The 20591-nt window shown below is 39.4% G+C and overlaps 1 protein-coding gene across 4 annotated transcripts in view; it reads right to left on the reverse strand.

The window, feature by feature from the left end:
* KLHL14 (kelch like family member 14) overlaps positions 1-20591 on the reverse strand; it is a 116518-nt gene that overhangs the window by 78262 nt on the left and 17665 nt on the right. For all 4 annotated transcript variants that reach the window (XM_072829165.1, XM_072829164.1, XM_072829162.1 and 1 more), the window contains one exon: positions 7880-8001. In XM_072829165.1, coding sequence (XP_072685266.1) covers positions 7880-8001 — 122 coding nt within the window. The remainder of the gene's footprint in view (positions 1-7879; positions 8002-20591) is intronic.

Consider the following 20591-nt stretch of genomic DNA (forward strand, 5'->3'; position numbering starts at 1 on the left):
CAGCATAATCTAGCCCATCCTGACTGATACACATGGTTCCGTGCTAGAAATAGATAGAAATTTCACTCTAAATGGAAGGTGTGTCTTCTCTCTCAAACTCCTTCTGACAAGAGCAGAAAGAAATTTTCAATCTTCTGCTTTTCTCTATTCGGCCGTATGCAAAATAGACTAAAATAGAATAAGATTTTTTTTTTGAGGAACAACTATCTTCCAGATGCTGAGCCTACAGCCTTATTTGTATTATTTGATTTAATTCTCACAATATCTCTAAGAGATAGGTAGAATTAAAATATTCACTTTGCAGATGAGAAGGATCAGAGTGAAGGCAGCATACAAAGGGCTCCCAGTCAGCAAATGCCCAGGGGTATATTTTAATTTAGCCTATCTATCCTGAAAGATGTGGTTGTGCGTGTGTTTGTGTGTGGGGAGGGGTGTTTTGTTGTTTCATTTTTGACATTGCTTCAAAGGCAGAGTTAAGATGTCAGGAAATTTGCATTGAACTATGGCTTGTTAATAATATTAAACGCAAGTTTTATCACTTACATATCATAATTTGCAGTTTAGTCCATAAGCCAAGATAATATTCTTAATCTCTAGGAGTAGGGTATTCATTCAATTAACCTATATTAGTTTTATTCTCTGAATGTGGTACTATGACATGTACTTTGGATCCATTTAGATTTTCCAGAGTGAAATGGGTCAGCAGAGATTAAATCCCATTCATCTGCTTGGATTCTTGACTAATGGCAATTGTTGGTGAGACAGATTGGTGTGCTACATGAGGCAGCACTCTCCGATGGAAAAACAGAGACCAGTGTTCTATTCCTCATCCTGCCACTGAATCATCCTGTGACTCTGGGTATGACACTTTCTTTCTTTCAGTCACTTAAAGTAAAAGCCAAATTTGTGAACCTGTTGTAGAAGTGCCTACATGGTCTGGTTTCTGTTGATGTCTTTAGCCACATGTCACATCTTTCTCCCCCTCACTCTTTGATTTCAGCCATGCATCTTCTTTCCACAGGGTCTTCATACTTCCTATCAACTAACCTGGAGCACTCTTCTTTTCACATCTTTACTTGGCTAACTCTGGCTCATCCTTTGGTTCTCAGCTCAGCGCAACTGCCTTTTCTTTGGTGACATTCTCCAAGAAGGCTAAACTAGATCAGGTCTCTTCATTACAAGATCTTCTATACCTTTTATACCTTTATGCTCCTCCTTCAGATCGCTATCACATTTTGTTATTATATATTGCTATCTGGGATTATTTATTAATGTTGGTTCTCCCCACCCTTCCTGGCTCTAAGATTGGTGAAGGCATGATAATATTTGCTTTGACTCAGCCTTGTTTTCTCTGTATTGAGAACAATGGCTGCATAGAAGATATCAATTACATTTGTTGACTGAATGAAATTAATGTGTAAAATGAGAGGACTGGGCAAAAAGATCATCTAATCTCTTAGTATTCATATCCACTGGCTTGCCAGACTTAGTTTGCAATTTGCCTAGGAATGACACAGGAATGAAACATCTCATATGACTCATACCTTCTTTATACCAGACTCAGTAGCAAGTACCACAGTTTGTGTGTAAAGAAAGCGTCAGCATTATTTGTACATGTGCTGTTCTCTGAAGAAAAAGCAATCGCTATATTCAAGGGAGGTATAAACCAGAAACAAAGTCAACTAGTTTTTCCAGGTACCCAACTTCCTTGAAATACAGTAGTTTGGAAGTGACCACCACACATATTTTTAAAAAAATCTATGAAAAATCCACTAATGCACTGGTGCATAAATACACAGTAGCAAATAATTCAAGATATATAGCAATGTGCAGCCATGTATCTCAAATTAGAATTGAGCTCATTGAAGGTAAAATTAGATGCTAACATATTTAAAAAGTCCAAACACAATTCTCTTTCTTTCTTTGTCCAAAGTCATGGAAACAATCACTCCACAAATGGAAATAAAAAGTTCCAACAAGCCAAGAGAAAACAACTGTCATGCTATAGTATAAAGTCTTTAGATCACTATGTTTTCACAGACACATTTCAGTTCTTACTTTTTTTTTTTTTTTTTGCAAGGGAGAAGAGGCAGAGGAAAAGGGAGAAAGAAAATCTTAAGCAGGTTCCACACTCAGTGGAGCCCAGTGTGTAGGGCTCAATGTGGGGCTAGACATGGGGCTTGATCTCACAACCCTGAGATCATAACTTGATCCAAAATCAAGAGTCAGACACTTAACCGATGGAGTCATGTAGTCACTCCACAGAGTTCTTCTTAAACTGATCTTAACAATTCCTTGAAAAAGTCCCATATAATATGGTTCTTAGTTAATCCTCCAGCCCCACCACATACTTTCCCAGACTCAGATTCTCCTATAGATACACAAATTCATGTCAGTTTCTAGAACGCACCAACTCTGTCTTGCCTTGATAATTCCTACCCACTTTTTCAACTTTATAGAAGGTCACTTTGAGGAAAGCTTCTCTAACCTCTCATATTTAGATTAGGGGCCCTTTTTCTGTGCTTCCATAATACCCCAAGCCTTCTCTCTCTATTCCTTACACTCTCTGTTGTAATTGCCTTCTTAGCTTCTTAAGAGGAGAGACAATCTCATCGTATTCAATAATTGCTTGTTACACGAAGGAATGAAGTTTGTAAATAAGTCTAAATTCTTCCCAGGCAGTTTCAGAGTCATTCTGGAAGCATTTAACTGTTTTCTGAGGTTCTCCAGCAATGAGAAATGTACTATCTATGGATTCTTCATTCCTTTCTAGAAATGAAATGAAAATAAATAAAATTAAATAATTAGTGCAGTTAAATCTAAAGATAATATAAATAAAGGAAACCTGCAGGTATAAAGCCGTCAATTGGGTTGACTACTTCTTTCTTTCTAAATAAATAATCATAAGAAATGATTGTTAGCTTTTGATTAACTTGACTTTCTCTCCAACATATCCTCAACAGAAATAAACTGAAGTCAAGATGTAGAAGGGTCAAGGAGAGAAGTCTAGGTGACAGTATCAGTGTGCAGGCTTATATTTCCTGAATGATCAGCAATTATTAGATATCGTATATGATCAAATCTGTATTCATCTTTTGGAACTGAAGTTACACTGTCTTATACAAGATTTGCTTTGTTGGTACTATTCTTCAACATTTATGGAAAAGTAAATTTGAAAAAAAAAAAAAAAAAAAGAATGAAAGGGTGCCTGGGTGGCTCAGTTGGTTCAGAGACCGACCCTTGATTTCAGCTCAGGAATGATCTTGGGGTCTTGAGATTGAGCCCCACATCGGGCTCTGCACTGGGCATGAAACTTGCTTGTGATTCTCTCTCTCCCTTAAAAAGAAGGGAGAAGAAGGAGTCCACTAGCCTCTGATCTTTGTGAATCCTAAAAGAAATTGCTGACACCCAGCCCTAGGACTGCTCTCATATGGGTGGGATCAAATTCAACGTTCCCCAGGGATCAGAGGAGATAGCCCAGGAAACCTCTGCACAATAGTTTCTTTTATGTCCTGTGACTGAAAAATACCAGGCCCCAAATCCCTGCACTACCAGGTAGAGGACAGAGCTGCAAATCAACTGAAAGGAAGAAGGAAAAAAAGGCTTCTCCCCCTACTTCTGGCAAAGAGAACTGAAGTGGCCAGAAGAAGAAACATGCCTTTCTATGTTAGTTCTTCTCGTTTTCATCCTAATATTATTAAAGGGAAGTCATCATGGGCACATGGAAGGACAGATTCTTACTTTGAAATCCTTTTCCCTCTCATTGCTCACAGAAAGCAATAACCAGCACCTAAGAAATAGAATGTCTCATCTGAAATGCAGGGAAAGGAAGTCTGCCCATAGGAAACACCTTTCCCCACCAGGGAAGGACTTGGCCAATGGAGAACATGGAGAAAGGAGATGGCTCCTCAGTGCTATCCAGTGGCAGGGATGGTAAACGACTTCTTCAAATGGACCCCATAAAAACTTTGACATATCAGAGAGGGGTTATAAAAAAAAGTATAAAGCAGCCACAGGAATTGTTTCGCTTGATCTTTGCACCAAGGATTTAGGGCCTGCAAAGTGCAGGAGGCATGTTTTTTTTGCACTGGCCATTTTAGTATTCATGTCTCCTGTACTGCTTTCTAATAAGTTAAGAATGAAACGGGAGACTGCGCGCAGGAGTGAGAAGTGCAGGAAAGGCAGTACTGTAAAATAAAAATGAATGAAAGTGCATCTCAACTTCCCCTCTGTTATTAACAGTCGAGAGAAAAACAATGCCAATTTTACTGTTATTACTTAACGTTTTACAGGGAAAGGAAGACTCTCCAGTCATTTTTACATGTTATTTCTTAGTACTTTTCCTAAGAAAGACCACAGAGCTCTGTCCCTATTCTCAACATTAATTATATAATGTTATATTAAATGATTTTTCCAAAGAGGCGGATAATAATGCAATCTGTGTCAGCACGTTACCCAAACGGTCTTTTCCGTGAAAATGATTGTTCCCTTTGCTGTGTGGGTAGACCAGCCTGCTGGCTGGCTGGTGGTTGGATTTTGTGTTCTTTATGTTATGTGGATCCACTTTCTCACTTCTACGCACCCTCCTCCCTTCACTTTATTATTTGCACAGCCTTTCAGCTGTGATTCTAAAATGTAACCTAATCAGGTAAGATCTAAAGAAAGTGACGACTGTCTTTCTTTTCATTATTCTTTAGTCTGTGATTTGGGTAAGCCATGTGGCTCCCATCACTGGGTGTCTGTGCTCTTCCTGTGGAAGGCATCCTCCAATGAAAGGAGCATGTTTGTGAGACAGGCTGAGAAATGTTTGCTCAAACCAAGTGGGCAAAAGATTCTAAGATTCAGAGGCCCTAGCTGACCTCGGGTTTTGGCTTTTTGCTAGTTAGCTTGTTAGTCTGTTTGGAGGCAGTCGTTTAATAGATCAGCAGACCCCAAGTCAGGCACTGTCTGCTAGCATTAACTGGCATCCTCACATCCTCATTTCTCTGCCAGTAAGTTCAACAGTCCTTCAGGGTCAAAAGAATGGCAGTGGGAAGCTCTGGAATCCCTAATGGTTCGTTGGATTTGGGGAGAACTTGGACTTTTTTTTCTATTCCAATGAGAATAATCTACATGTCTTCCTTTATCTTTTGGTGGCCCAAATAGTGTGGAAATCTGTCAGTGGCCTGACTTATTTATTAGTCAAATAAGATGTCTTAATTAAAAAATACAAACCAACAGCAGAAATCATCCGGATAAACTGTCTATATCTCTCCAACAAACCTGAAAAATATGCCTTCACTTGGGGCCATGTAGTCACAGCCCAGCAGGTAATAAACTCTATTTTTTAAAGTACAAGTCCCAGTGAAATGAAGAGCATAAGTGGAGTAGACATTTATTTCAAAGCTCTAAGCATGCCTGACTATGGAAAAGAGGTTCAAGATCTTCGAGTATGCTCCCACTATAAGAACTTTTCTACACATTAATGTCTTTATTTCCTTTCATTTCAAACCTGGTGAATGGAATCAACTGACAGTAATTGATCTCTACTTCTGAGACTGTAGATTACCACATCCAGCATAGGAAAATTAGGTTCCTGGCTCTGGGACAGTGAGTCAAAGTGCTGTATCTGTTGCAGTGTAATTTGTCTCCTCTCTGCCTAGAGAGCTTGAGTTGACTGATGCCTCGAAGGTATAAAGGTCTACACAGTCCTTGTGCTCATATTGGCAGTATTGTTACAATAGTGGTCATAGCGCCTGCAATCTGTTGAGCTCATGCTATGTGCTGGATGACTTCTAAACACAATTTTATTTAAAAATTATTTCAGTGGCAGGGGCTCCTGGGTGGCCCAGTCAGATAAGCATCTGCCTTTGGCTCAGGTCATGATCCCAGGGTCCTGGGATCAAGCCCCACATCAGGTTCCTTGCTTAGCACGAGCCTGCTTCTCCCTCTCCTTCTGCCACTCCCTCTGCTTATGCTCTCTCACTCTCTCTCTCTTTCAAACAAATAAATAAAATAAAAATACTCCAATGGTGCTTACAAAATGAAGCCATGACTTGGGACATTTATATGCCTTGCTCAACGTGATGGACATGGATTTGAACCCAGGTCTGCCTGATTCAAATTCATGCCTTCTTACTACATCCTTCTAAGAGTTAAATTAGGCAATGTGAGAAATTGGAGTAGGCTGACCATAAGTTTCAGGCTATACTATTGTCCTAGCATAACCAATGGGTCCACATGTCATGCTCGAAAGTGTCCCAGTCTGGAGAATAAATTGGATGATCACTCTGTCTCCAAAAAAAGGTTTAAAATGAACATAAGACTTTTCTTAGGTATTACTCATGATGCTTTAATTAATCTTTTTGTCTTTAACGAAGGACTTTAAACCAGTAGCAATTAGACTTTGCCTGGTGTAACTGGGAAAGCAGAGGGACTTGTGAATGAGGGTCACTCCTTTGGCCTCCGTCTCTGTCATCTCTCTTCAAGAATCTTTGTCTTTCCTTTTTCTTCTATCCTCCTCCTAGTATCTGTGTCTTACTCTGTGTAGGCATTCCCTATTGATCAGGGTCAGATAACTGATTCTTTGGTGTTACTTTAAAAATTAGGCTTCATCACTCATTTAAATGCTCAAATCACTGTTAACAATACTTTTGTCAAAAAGAGAATGAAAACCACTTTAAGGGTCTCTAACATATTTTCCTTTCTTCCTTCTCCTTAGGCTTGCTGCTGTGACACCCCCACCCCCACTTCTTTACTACAGCCGTAGTATAGAGGTGTCCAGGGAGCTTTCTCGTTGCAGTTCCTGGACAATGCTACTGGCGGTTTCACTGGGGTAAGCCAGCTCCAAAATGTATTATTTCAAGCACCACCTCACATGTCTTTGCTCCTCTTCTGCTCTTATGGGCAAACTGTTGTCCCGTTTCTATTATTTTAAAGGGCTCTTAGTAAGAAGAAAGGAAATGATTTTTTAAAAATCCGATAAAATACATAACTGCTTAAAAGACACATGCTATAAGAAAAGCTAACTTTCTCTTTTGTCGGTTTTAAATGTATGGCTTTGATTTATGGATCAAAATTACTCATTTATTATTTTATCTATACAGCTCTGGGCAATTTTGACAGTTAAAATTTAGTTTTATTGACCAGTGCAGTCACCGTGCCCACGAGGGGACTGGGGCACACAGCCGGCTGCACTCAAGAAATGATGATTTTTGATTCCATGACTGAGTCAGATTGGGAATCATAGCCGATATAACAATAAGTTCCAAATCTCAGTGCCCAAGGCAAGAGGTTTGCTGTAAAACACAATCACCCTTTAAGGAGGGGAGGAAGAGAATCTCGGGACGAAGTTTGCAAGCACGATTTAATGCAGCCAGGATAGGCCATGGATATCTGTCCATCAGGACTGCAGAGAATAGAGGGGAATGTTTCTCTAAGACCCACTTCCACAGACTAAAGGTGAATGAGCAGAAATGCCTGAAAGGCAAAATGAATGTTAGTTGTGTAGACAATGAACCAAACACCCCTTACGATTTGAGAAAATTCACTAGGTCTATTAACCAACCTTTTACTTTTTGATATGCAAAAAAAAAAAAAAAAAAAGAACCAAGGCATTTTTTTTGGGACATTCTGTGACCACCCTCTCTCTGTCATAGAGACACAAACTCATGCAGTGCTTTTAGGCCAGATTAATTTAGGCCTATTCGGCTACCAAATTGGCCACCTCTGCAATGTTAATTTAGTCTTTTACTCGAAATCCCCTGTGATACATAAACAGACCTCCAAAGGCTAACAAATCAATAAAATGTCTAATTTGATTAGCTACGTTTTCAAATTCATCGAGACAGCTCTAAGCTGAAATAAATAGGTGGGTAAATAAATAAAGGAGGGCACTCACTTGTGAGTATTTTCCACGTCTTCTTTTCATCATCGTAGTACTGAACCAAGTTGCTGGGGAGCCGGTCCGGCCCAGGAGGCAAGCCTCCGACCAATAACAGCATTTTCTTGTTAGAGCGAATTCTTCACCCAAAACAAAAGAGGAGATGAATAACCACATTACTGTAGAGCCTTTTTAGTGGCGACGAAATCATAACCATCAAAAGAATGTTCCTTGCTTGCAGATTTCTATTTCATTTTTTCCTGTTTCTTCTCCCATTCATGTCTCAACAATTTTTTTGAACCAAGCAGAAAAATGATCAGAAGAGCAGCATATCCCCATACTCATGGAATAATAAGCTCCCTTTATGCAATTTGTTAGAGGTTCATTCTAGAACGACCTTTTTCTTATATTATCCCTTTAAATCATCACTCTTTACAGCTGAGTACACATGAAATGCTCTGGAGTTGTACTAAGGTTAAGCATTAAAGTTGCATGTCAAAAATCGTATTAGTCAAAATCATTATTATAAGCCATTCTCCACTCAAAGAACCTTGAAAAAATTAAGGTTATGCAGAGAGTTTGTGAGCCAACTCTTTAATCACCCAGGGAACTTCGAGTACCAGTTTGGTACAATTAGTAGCACAGGGCTAACTGGGGTAGGTTAACCAGTATCAAGGAGACTTTTTGTTTAATTTAGCTGAGACTTCTGCCTTCATCTCCTTCCCAGCTCCCCCTCCCCTTCCCATGCACCCCCCCACCTCCGCCGGGCCCCATCCCTGGGCACCACTGGCGACACAGCAGCACCAATTGGTAAAAATGAGACTGTGAGGTTGTTTTGAGCCTCCCCAGAGTGGAGCCCTGCCAATGCTTGCCACTGATCCAGCGGCATGAACCTGCTCAACTGTGCAAAGTCACTCTAATTCCCTCCCTCTGTTTTTCTACCTTCTCCCCCAGGGGGCAACCACTGAAAGGAGTGACTACCCACCCATCAAGAGCTGGCAATTCGCTGCTATTAACCGTGACTGTGATTCCCAGTCTGCCTGGCAGTTCCTGAGAACAGGCCTGCAACGTCTCATATGCAGTAAAAGCTGTAAGATGCATCCTGGCCAGCACACATGACCTGATGGATGTGCGATCCTTGGGAAGGCTAATGGATTGAGCACACTTGCGATTGGAGCAGGGAGGGGAGGCCCAGACCCCCACGAGGGGCCTGCTGATTTAACGGTCGCTTTACATATAATTGAACTTTTCATTTACCTGAGAGGCTGAAGGTGGTGGTGGAAGAAACGGAACAGCCATGACTGAAGGAAAAAGTCAATAAATACAAAAGGGTTCCTCTTAACTATGATCACAACCCGCGGTGGTGGCTCTGAATCGGTTATTACATATTCAGCCTGTCGTTCTGATTCAAGGACGCTTGGCAAAGTATGCCCTTGTGGAGAAGCACTGTTTGTTGGTTAAGAACCTAACATTCGGAGAGTTAACTTAATACAGTTAATGACATTTCCATGTGAAGGAAGGGAACAGGAGAATTCCTTTAATGAAACTCTGGTGCCATTGAATGCGCTGTACATGCCTCGGTAGGAATAATACCTTCTGGAGAAACTCCTATCAGGGAATCATGGATAGGGGGAGCCGTACTTGCAGAAGAATGTCCAATGTGATGTCAGCTTGCAATATCAATTTTGTCACAAACCAAACGTCCCCTCACTTCTTTGAATTCTACAGTACTTTGGGACTGTACTCATATATGCCTGTTAGACCAGAATATCATAGCAGAGAGCTCCAAACTTTGAGGATTTCAGTGATTAGGGTGGGAGGGGAGGGCGATGGAAAACTCAGTGAAGGAAGTAGCTTTCTTTTATTCTGAAATGAGAACCTGTGTAACTGATGTGCTATGTAATCTCCTAAATGCATGGCTAATAGAACTAAGATAAGACTATTTGATTATTGTCATTATAGTCCAAAGAATCAACCACTCTGTGAGTGTAAGACAAGTTAAGATGAGAGCAAATACTCTTTTTTAGGTTGCTGCCATCTGTTACTATGTGTAGACATTTCCTGTTCGACTGGCAGGCACCATTCTGTGGCTGTCATGACATGATATATCTACCTGCTGCCAGACTACGGCTGATGGCAGGAGGACCAGTATCTATGGTCAGACAGAAGAGGAAAGACTCAGTGAAGTGGTAGTGTGACCAAAGCAATATAACTAAATCTCTATTTTAATGTTTAAATAAAGGTACTTCTTTGTGTTTCATGAATGACAAATGGTGAGAAATGAATGACTTAACTATGTTTGCAGGGTTGTTTCATTGATTGGTAAGGCCAGCTTCCCTGGGCAAATCCATATTAGTGATTTCAACAGCAATTTAGATGGACCATCTCTGGAGGTGAGGAGAGGATCTAGGGTCTCTGTTCTCTCTGCCCGAAGAGCCACTCACTGCCATCTGTGCTCTAAGAAATGGCCTGAGATTACCAATACCTAAGCCACTGAACAATTGGAAAATGGTAACCACCCTCACCCCTGCCAACAATGACATGATTCAAAGGGCTACCTAGTATAGCAGTAATGAAAACTTCCACATAAACTAAGTCTCAGAACCATACAGCCTTCTCATGGAATGTGATGAAGGATTATATGGAAGGAAAGGCAATTCCACCTGACCCTCATTGGTTGTGCATTTCCTGTGAAGGACCAGTGTTTTAAGTTCATTGTGTATGGCCTTTTAGTGAGTGACGACATATTTTAAACTTGCACTACTATATTCATATATTCATTTGACTTATTGCGGCATCTCACTTAGATGATTTTGTTTCTAAAGCTTGTGTCACTTGATTTTCTAACCCACTATCAATATTATTTAAGTCTAAATAAAGTTTAAAGCTCTACCTTGCGAAGGTGAATTAAATAGAAGCCAAAAATAGGAAAAAGCATGTGAGAAGTAGCAGAAGGCAGAAGAAAAAATGCAGAGACTCACAGAACTCATGTGAATGGTTTCCTACCTATTTTCTCCATTGACTATGGAAATAGCCTCATGTTACAGAAATAACTCCATTTACAGGGATGTTAGAAAGTTCTCATAGTCAAACTAAATGGCATGGAGAGTGTTTAAACACAGGCCTCCTAATGTTCCCAGGCCTATGATCTTTGAAAACTTCAAATTTATTTTTAAAATTTTTGTCTTATCATAACTTCTGATTAAGACCCAGATGACCAGGATTCTAGGGCTAATTTTCTTTTCTTTCTTTCCCTTTTTTAAAAAAGATTTTATTTATTTATTTATTTATTTATTCATTCATTCATTCATTCATTCATTCATTCATTCATTATTTCATTTATTTGAGAGAGAGAGAGGAAGAGAGAGAGCATACCCTCAGGAGGAGGAGCAGAGGCAGAAAGAGAAGGAAACTCCCCACTGATTAGAGCCTGCTGTGGGGCTCAATCCCAGGACCCAGGATCACGACCTGAGCCAAAGGCAGATGCTCAGCTGACTGAGCCACCCAGGAGATGCTTTAGGGCTAAATTTTCTATTCCACAGAGTAATTTTGTGTAAATTACTTGGCTTTTTGGAGTCTCTGTTTTCTCATCTTTAAATAGATTAATAGTATCTGACTTACCTCTTCCAGGGATTGTCATGAGGATTATATAATATGATAAAGTGAAAGTTCTATGTAAACTCTAAGGTAAACTATTAATCTGTAAATATCGGCAATACAATGTGGGCTTCATTTCAACATAGCAAACCTGATTAGTTAAAAAAAGAAAAGTAACATTTGTCACTGAGTTTCTTGTTGAGTTCATGTATATAAATACAAGCTAATTAAAAGGACTTCACTACCTAGTTGTTATATGTTCTTAGAAAATTATTACTTTAACCATATTGAATATCTTTTGAGCCTTATTATGAGAAAATACACATTTAAACATTACATGAAACTGAATCTTTCTGGATCCAAATAAAGGGGTCTAATAGAGATCACTCTACATTTTTTTGTTTCTTAAGAATAAAACAAATGAGAAAAACCATCACATATTTTACTTTGATATAAATGCAATGTCAACTATTCAATTACTCCTAGAAAGTAATACATGTGAATAATTCCTGTGGAAAAGCTTCCATTCTTTTTACAGTGTGCAATTATAATAGTGACACTGACAATAATGACAGATAATAATGAATGTGTATTGGATATTGAAACCTCTGATTATCATGCTATTTATTTGATGTGTGTGAACTTCAATTTGAAAACACCACGATAAAAAAGATACCTTGTGAACCAGAAAAGTAAAATTAGGAGAACCTGAATTAACTTGCTGAAGGGGGTTTCAATTATTCTTTTCTAAATAATTCCAGCAGAGCCTTACAGGTTTAATTTTAGATTAGGAAAAATCTACAGGTGTAGCCTTTTGCAATAATTAAAGTTCCTTCACATGGCCACCTGGTACACTTTTTTAGAAACTCTTTACATAGGGAACCGATTTAGCCAAAATGAATATTTTCTCTTCAAATTTGTTAATATTTTAAAAATACCCCTTTTTAGTCTTCGACTTAGCACCACCTAGACCAAAGTAATGTGTTTAAAAGACAAGGAATTAGAGATAAAGGGCTTAGTATGTCATGATTAATAACATTATTTGGATGCCTTTGATTTGGCTTCCTAGATTCTTGCATAGAAAAAGATAAGGTTAAAAAGGCGATGGAATTTGAAGGTCTCCTTTGTTCCATCTCAGTAATTGCCCAACATTTACCATGTGTCATATTTGTGTGTGTGTGTGTGTGTGTGTGTGTGTTTGCGCGTGTGTGCATATGCGTGAGTGCTTGCGCGCTCACATATTCTGGTTCTGGGGATGAATGATTGAAGGATGACCTAAAACCTCCTTGTGTAAACAAATTTTTCATCATACTGGTGTTCTAAGTACGGTAAAGTCTCATTTATTTATATTTCAGTGATTTGGAACTTAAATAATTGGGAAACAGGCCAGATAAAGTTTACCTTTCCATGATACATGGAAAAAGTTTTCATTAACTATATTGCAAGGAGAGTTTTAACCTGTTGAAGAAATCAGGTGGTCTGCTGGTACTTTAGAGCTACCTATGTACATTTAGACTAAATTCCTTTTACAGATTACAAATCTTTCTCATTTATTTATTAAAGAAAACATTCTGCAGTCTTCTAAGAATCATTACATCAAAGAGTTAGAAGAGAACTTTGAAGTAATCTAGTTTGGTGATCCCCAAGCCTGGGAGGCACCAGGTTCATCTGAGGGGTTACAAAATTTACATTCTTGATATTGATCCTCGGGTCCTCACTCCCAGAGATTATGATTCAATTGGGGTGATGCCTTAGCAATCAATAATATTTCACAGCCTTCCAGTAGATTTCAACTAACATACAGCCAGGTTTGAGATCACTGACTTGTCCCCTTCTCTCCATAACATAGAAATCTTTTTTAATCGTTTTTTTCCATAGGTAATTATTCTTATCAATTTGGCAATTTATAACAAAATGGACCTTAGTTTTTCAAATCCACTTTATTGTTGAAAGATGTTGGACAGTTTTGTTAAATATGTTTTTTCTCCTTATTCTGATCTGAAAATCTAAGTTTTCTACAAGGAAAAGAGCAAGTGCCTGTGTCATGGCAGCACTTTAAATATTGCAAGACAGTTGCCATATGTCTTCTCTTCTCTGTGTGGAAAATCCTCAATTCTTTCTGAGAAAGTTTCCTCCCATCATATTCACCTCTTTTGAGTATCTCCAGACTATTGCTGTACCTTTTTAAAGATGTGGTCAGAATTGTATACAATATAACAATATGATATGTGACATGATGTGTTTTATAGTTTTATAATATATTTTATATATTATATTTTAAGGCTTTCTAAAATTACAGTAGTCTTTTAGAGGTCCCAGTGCTGTGTTGGGTTCCTGTTCAGCTTCCAGAGGACTACAAATACAGATTTTTTTTTTTTTTAAAACAAGTGTTTCCAAGCCAGGTTTTTCCTGTCCTATATTTCTTCTGGGTAATATTTTAAACATCAATGTGTGACTATTTTTAAAATGTTATTTAATCTCTACTGATTTAGATGTTTTGTTTCAATTCACTTATTATTTAGCAGTTATTAATTGAGTTCCTACTATATTCCAGGTACTGTTCTAAACACTAGAGCTAATGGTGGGAACAAGAGGTATAAATTCTTTAAATTCTCTCATGGCACTTAGTTCCATCCTAGTGCGGACATCTATTGAAAACATTCTCAAAGCAAGGATCCTGCTTGTTAAGTTGTTAAGGGGTATAAGTCCTACAACTTGGGTGAGATCCTTGGCTTTAGTTCTTTTTTTATTTGTATTATTTTTTTAGAGAAAGAAAGAGTAAGTGGGGGTAAAAGGGGGTAGTGGGAGAGGGAGAGAGAATCCCAAGCAAGCTCCACGTTCAATGTCGAGTCTGACGTGGGGCTCAATCCCATGACCCTGAGATCACAACCTGAGCTGAAACCAAGAGTCAAATACTCAACGGACTGAGCCACCCAGGTGCCACCCAGCTTTAGCTCTTTTGAGATGAATGACCTTGGGCTAAACTCTTCTCACTTTTTAACCTTATTTATGAAATAGGGATAACAACAGACTTAAGGAATAGGGTTTTTTTTATTAAATTAAATAATACATGCAAAGCATTTATAATAGCACTGGATAAATGCTATCATTACCATGTTCCTCCTCCTCCTCATTGCCATCATCAGTGTTAGCTATTTCTTTGTTGTAATTTGCAGGCTTGACAAGCTAGTGGCCTACATCCTAGTATTAGAACTTAAAAATAGTGGTGCTGTATTTCCATTGTTTAGATATTTTAATTATCCTAACCTGTTCTCTTTGAAACAATACTAACTCATTGGGGGTTTTACTCTAGACTTTCTCATCTACGGTCTTTTAGGAGTATGTAGCTGTTTTTTTGTTTTGGTTTTGTTTTGTTTTTTGTTTTCAAACATAGTGATTTGATGGAAAAACTAAGCAGTTTTGAAATGGTAAACTGGAGTAGGTAATCATTTTCCCATCCTCTAAAGGCCAAGTTAATTTTAATGTCAGAGTCAACCAGACCTGGATTTAAATTCTCTTTCTGCCACTTCATAGATTTATATCCTTGGGCTGGTATGCTACCTCTCTGAGCCTTAGTTGCTTCATCTGTAAAGTGGGACTGTCACGAGGGTTAAGGGTAATGAGAAAATAAATGGTTGCTACTTGCGAATAAAACCACCTTTCAGAGCCAGTCCCTTTAACAAATGAGAAGTACTTTGTGCTGCTGATGCCTTGGAAAATGAATGTCTCTGTCTCGTGAAAGGAAAGAAAAACTGTTATCTCCGACACAATCCAGTAGGGAGAGGCTGGAGAAGATTGGAGGAAGTTATGACTCATTCCCATTACTTTGCAATTTTAATGGACTTCACTAACCCTATGATGGCTTGGTATTTCAAACACGCAGTGAGTGAATGGGCAATTTCACATCTGGTGGTCTGGCGGGGATGTCTAGTGGTGGTCTGGGAGGCAGGAAAAGCAGGGAGATGCAAGCCCCCAGGGATTTACAGACGTGAGGATGGGTGTGGGATTACCATAGGCCATGAGATATGTGGGGTTTGTAACAGTTTCACCAGATCTGGGAAGCCACCCACTGACATTTGGATTGCATATGGAAAATATGTAGCTCTCACAGTAATCAATCGATAAATGATAACTATTATTATGATGCATAATTATTAACCTTATAAATCACTCGTGCAAAAATCAATCATTGGAATTTGGCTTTTTCTTATATTGCTTAGAAGCCTTTCAGAAATCATGGGTTGCGCTATTTATAAATAGCCTGCATCTTTACTGCATAAGTGAGTTTCACAAAAATATAAAACCATTGGGTTTCCTACAATGGTGTGGACCCAGATCTCTAATAAATTCAACTTGCTCACTCTCTGGTCTGCTAGCTTGCTCTCTGTCACCGATCTCACCAAACCATATCCACGTCACCAAGTTTTCTGATAGTCTTGATTATTCTGCTATGTTCTTGCTATTTTCTATATTTTCCAAGTCCTGAGATTCTAGAGCCATGATGTTTCTTCAGCCTATCTCCATATTCCAGTCAAACTGCAGTTAGCCTGAATCAACCGGGTTTGGCTCTCTCCTGAGCCAATGGAGCAGTGGTGTCCCTGCTCCCATTGAATTGACCTGTCATAACTTTGTCAAATGAATTTCAACAAAGCCTGATGTTGATCATCAACGACTTCAGTCCTTTAAAAAAAAAAAAAAAAAACTATTGAGGAATTCCCCATTACCTATCATCTATAAGGTGCGCATTTTCCCCACATCATAACTTCCCTTTCTCTCTCTCTTTCTCTCTCACAGGTGAATGCCTTGTTTATGATTCTCTTTAGGGATAAAAGAGTTTCTGAGTTAAGGTCTGAAAAAACTTGAAAGAGGAATATCAGTTGGAAACTGCTTAGACCATGGGGAAAAGTAAGCCGAAGAAGATCCTGAGCGATTGGCCAGGAGGAGACTTTGAAAATCAGCTAGACTTCCCGAAACTTCCATCTAGAATGGTACCCAAAAGTCCCCAGAGGAGAGCTGCTACCCTTTTCTTAAATTTTTCCAGAGAAGTAAACTCCCTTGAGAATTTGTTCCAGCTGATTTGCTGTTGTATTTAGGTTTCTTTATCATAGCTGTTCTTGGTAATTACACAGCAGCTTTCATCGGAAGAGCCTTTAAATAGACCTGATAATGCCTCTCTGAGGTAGGTAAACACAAAGTATCATTATCCCCATTTAACAGATGAAAGAATAGAGGAAAAAGGGCTTGGGCATCTTTTCCAGTGCCTCAGGATGGGTTTTATTTCCTCTATCTCACAGAGGAAATGTCTCTAGCGTTTTCTCACACCACCCTTCTGTGATTCTCAGGGTCAGGTATAACTGAAAATGCTTTAGCTTCCCATCTTCTGACCCTGGAGCTGCCTTCTTCCTACCACACGAGTCTGGCTGCGTAGTAACTGGAGAATGGTCAGTCATACACATTACTCACTTTTTCTAAGATGGAAGTAACTTTAAAATTTGTTTGATTATATCATAAAGACAATTCATGCTCGCTGAGAAAAATTCTGACCATACTTACAAGCAAAAAGGACTTACAGTATAGTAGGTGGTCAATAAACGCTTCTTGTATGAATGAAGAAATGATAAAAGAATGAATGGATGAAAAGAGTCACTGGTAATCTCACCTTCAAGAAACACATCATTACTGATTATCATCTCATCCTTTTTCTTCCCTCTCATCTGTTTTTAATGTCCAGTCCAGGAATGTGATAGTGAAGATGTCAGAAGGCAAAAGGGGAAAAGGAAAAGTCATATTTCTGAACTCTAAGGTGGAAGAGTTAGACTTTGGGTAACAGTCTTACTGACAAACACCCACATTTAACTTGCCACCTTTACTCTGCACTGCCTGAAACCCCTTTGTCTTTTATCCCTACCTGAGCATGTCTAAATAATCAGTCTTGCTGTTGTCACACCACCACATTCATGGTTTTTCTTGGTTATCTCTGTCTTTCTTTTTGTTCTTTAGGATTATTATTGTCTCACAGAATGAGAGCTGCCCATGATACAGAAAGTTTACCACATTTCAGTTATTAGCACAATATAGAAACTTCATGATATTTGCCACATCCACACACTATGATGTTATTTAATATTTTACTTAAAACTGCTCACTTAAAAAATATTTAATCCTACTCTAATTTAGTGGCTCCCAATGCTGGTGACTCTTTAGATAATCACTGGGGAAAGCTTTCTCAAAGTATCTAGGATGGGGGCAAGCTCTCAGAGAGTCTGGTTTAATGACTGAGGGTGGGACTCAGCATTGTTTTTTTGTTTTTGTTTTGTCTGTTTTGTTTTAAGCTTTCTTTGTGTGATTCTAATGTGTAGTCAATATTGAGAATTATGGCTCTAAGCAATCATATTTATGAATTATGGACTTCATGGATTAATTGTTCTTTATTTCTATACATGCTCAAATGTAGTAACACCTAACCTAATTATTACAATAAATTTAAAAGTGGTTTTTCATGTACCATCTGAAGTTATCTCGCATCCTACCAGATCGTAGGCAAACATAGTTGAGGGTACACTATAATAAATGGAAGAAGCCAAGACATTAAGGCCTGGACCTCTGAAAACCATGTTACATTCCAACTCTGCCACTGCTTATATACTTGGCTGTGAAAAGATCAACCTCTTTACGGACTTTAGCTTTGCACATTGCAATTGTAAGTAACCGTCTTCCTGCCCCCCACTCCCACCCCCACCCCCCAATTCCTTGCCTGAGCCCCTGTAGCATGCTGGCATTGTCCACAATTCCTCCCTGGCACATATAAATTCCAGGTGGATTAGGAATGTGACCATTCTTCCTGTATATGGATGAGGTAGTTGGCTTATGCTTTTGCCACTCTCTTCTGGGACCAAACTGGTAGACTGGCTAATGATGGTAGAGGTAGATGTGACAAAAAAGCCTTCCATGAAATGCAGGCCTCCTCCCTGAGATCATAAGCCTTAAGGGCCAGAACAGGTGCGTGTTTATATTGTACATAGCACTTCACACTTCATCCTTGGTCCTTTGCTTCATGAGGGACCATGGCTTCCAGCCAAGTTTTTACTCCTGTATTTCCCCCCTCCTTCCCACACCTCCCAGATTAAAGCTTCCTTTAGTAACTAGAAGCAGTTGAATATCTTCTTTGCTTGATTACCTATATAATCCCTAATTCTAATACCTAGTACTTAGTGCCTTTCTTCTGAAGAGCATAAATTGCAATGGAAATAGCATCTCATTAATCCTCCCCGCATCCCTGTGAGGAAGTTGAGTGGCAAGTATTACCTCCTAGACTAATCCCCATGCCTGCAAGTGGGACATGGGATCTCACTGCTCACTAGCACAGATGCCTGCTGCCGAATGAGCTGGCAGGGACAACCAATGTTTGTGTGATAGGAGAAAGCTCTCCTCCTCGTTCAAGAGAGAAGTGGTTCCATGCAGCCTGTCACAAAGGAGCCATTCAAGCTCTGTGTAGCTTGGTGACAAAAGGAGATAAAGCATCACTCTCACGCTAGTGATGGACTCATAAGTAATGCCTGCATTTAAACTCCTAATAAAGCTCAATTATTAGACTGTGCTGCCCCCTGAGAACAATCTCATTATTGAGACTTCTCTCTCTCTCTTTCTCTCTCCCACCCATCTGGCCGGCTTTTTGAAGACATAAGAGTGACTTCCTGACCTGAGGAAACTGGTATCTGCTGCACAAGAAAAAGTGCAGAAAGACATAAGATCACAGAATGATGTTGAAAACACAAGTTCAGGATATCATATACCTGGCTAAAATTACTTGTCCCCGAGAATCTAGGATGTAGCAGTCAAAATGAGTATATCAACAACATCAGCATTCACAAGGAAGTCCAGCCATTCCAGATGATGCTGAGGGAGACCATGGCCAGATCCTACCTCATGATCTAGAGCCTGATTTTATCCATTACTCTAACTCCAGGGAGAGATTTCTCGTGGGGGAAGCTAGGAAGCTTGTTCTGAGGAACTGGAGCCAGCCTCCTACCAAGCAGGCTGTTTCCAGTTGGAGAGTCACTGCAGGAGTGGCCATGCAGGAAGACAGTGAGAAAAGTTAGTTAGTAACTGAATATATTACTCCAGGCTTCTCTTGGAATATTCATGGCAATAAATATGTGTCCATCTTCAATTTAAGAAAAGAGAGTTTCAGCTGATACCTTCTAAATGGGCCCAGAATGTGATTTTAGGGGCAGAATAATTCCGTGAAATCATCCTGGGATTAAGATAAATGAAGAAGGTTACCCTTACTTTTGGGTAGATAAGCAGCAAGGGACTGAGACAGGCCCCGGGTGTGTGTGCTGTGGAGACAATGAGGTGTGGCTTGTGGGATCCAGCTTAGGGACACCCTGCTGCTGTGGGTGAAATAGGAATCTCTTATTCTCCTCTTTTCCTCTCCCTCCCTGTGGGGAGCCAGTTCTTTCTGTTCTTTGCTGCTTCACCAACCCTGGAGGGGCGAATGCTGAAGTAAACCCTAGCTCCAGGGCTTTGGGAGGCTAAGAGACTTCCCGATATTCTCCCTGAAAAGGACATCTGTGTGGAAGCGTCCCAGACCCTCCCAAACAACCAATCCACAACAGTATCCTTTTCAATCATCAGTTCTTTGCCAGGCGGAAGCAAATTATCCTGGGGAAGCTGACCACATTCTCTGAAGCTGAATTGTGGACACTCTGACATGTGGCTTGCATTATTCTGAAAATACTTGAGTGTAGTAAGTACCTCAATTCCACCATCAGGAAATAAATCCCTCGGAGTCTGGTAATTCCAATAACTTACTCTGTGATTCACTTCCCCCTTTCATATGTCAGTTTATCAGATTTCCTTTAATTCTGCAACACCTTCCCCTCAACCTTATCTTTCAGTAAATCACTCTTAGCATTTTCTCCCATCTTCTGCAGATCTGAAGTGAATTGGAAAGCAGAAGCAATTTTTTGTTTTAGTCTTAATGATTTTCAAAGCGTGGTCCAAAAACCACCAGTAGCAAAACCACTTGGGATGTTGCTAAATATGCAGGTTCTTAGGTCCACATTCCAGATTTATTTAGAATCTCTGAGGTAGGGCTAGGGAAGACATATTTTATTAAAAAAAATCTCTA

Source organism: Canis lupus, chromosome 6, assembly GCF_048164855.1.
Source record: "Canis lupus baileyi chromosome 6, mCanLup2.hap1, whole genome shotgun sequence".
Lineage (NCBI taxonomy): Eukaryota > Metazoa > Chordata > Mammalia > Carnivora > Canidae > Canis > Canis lupus.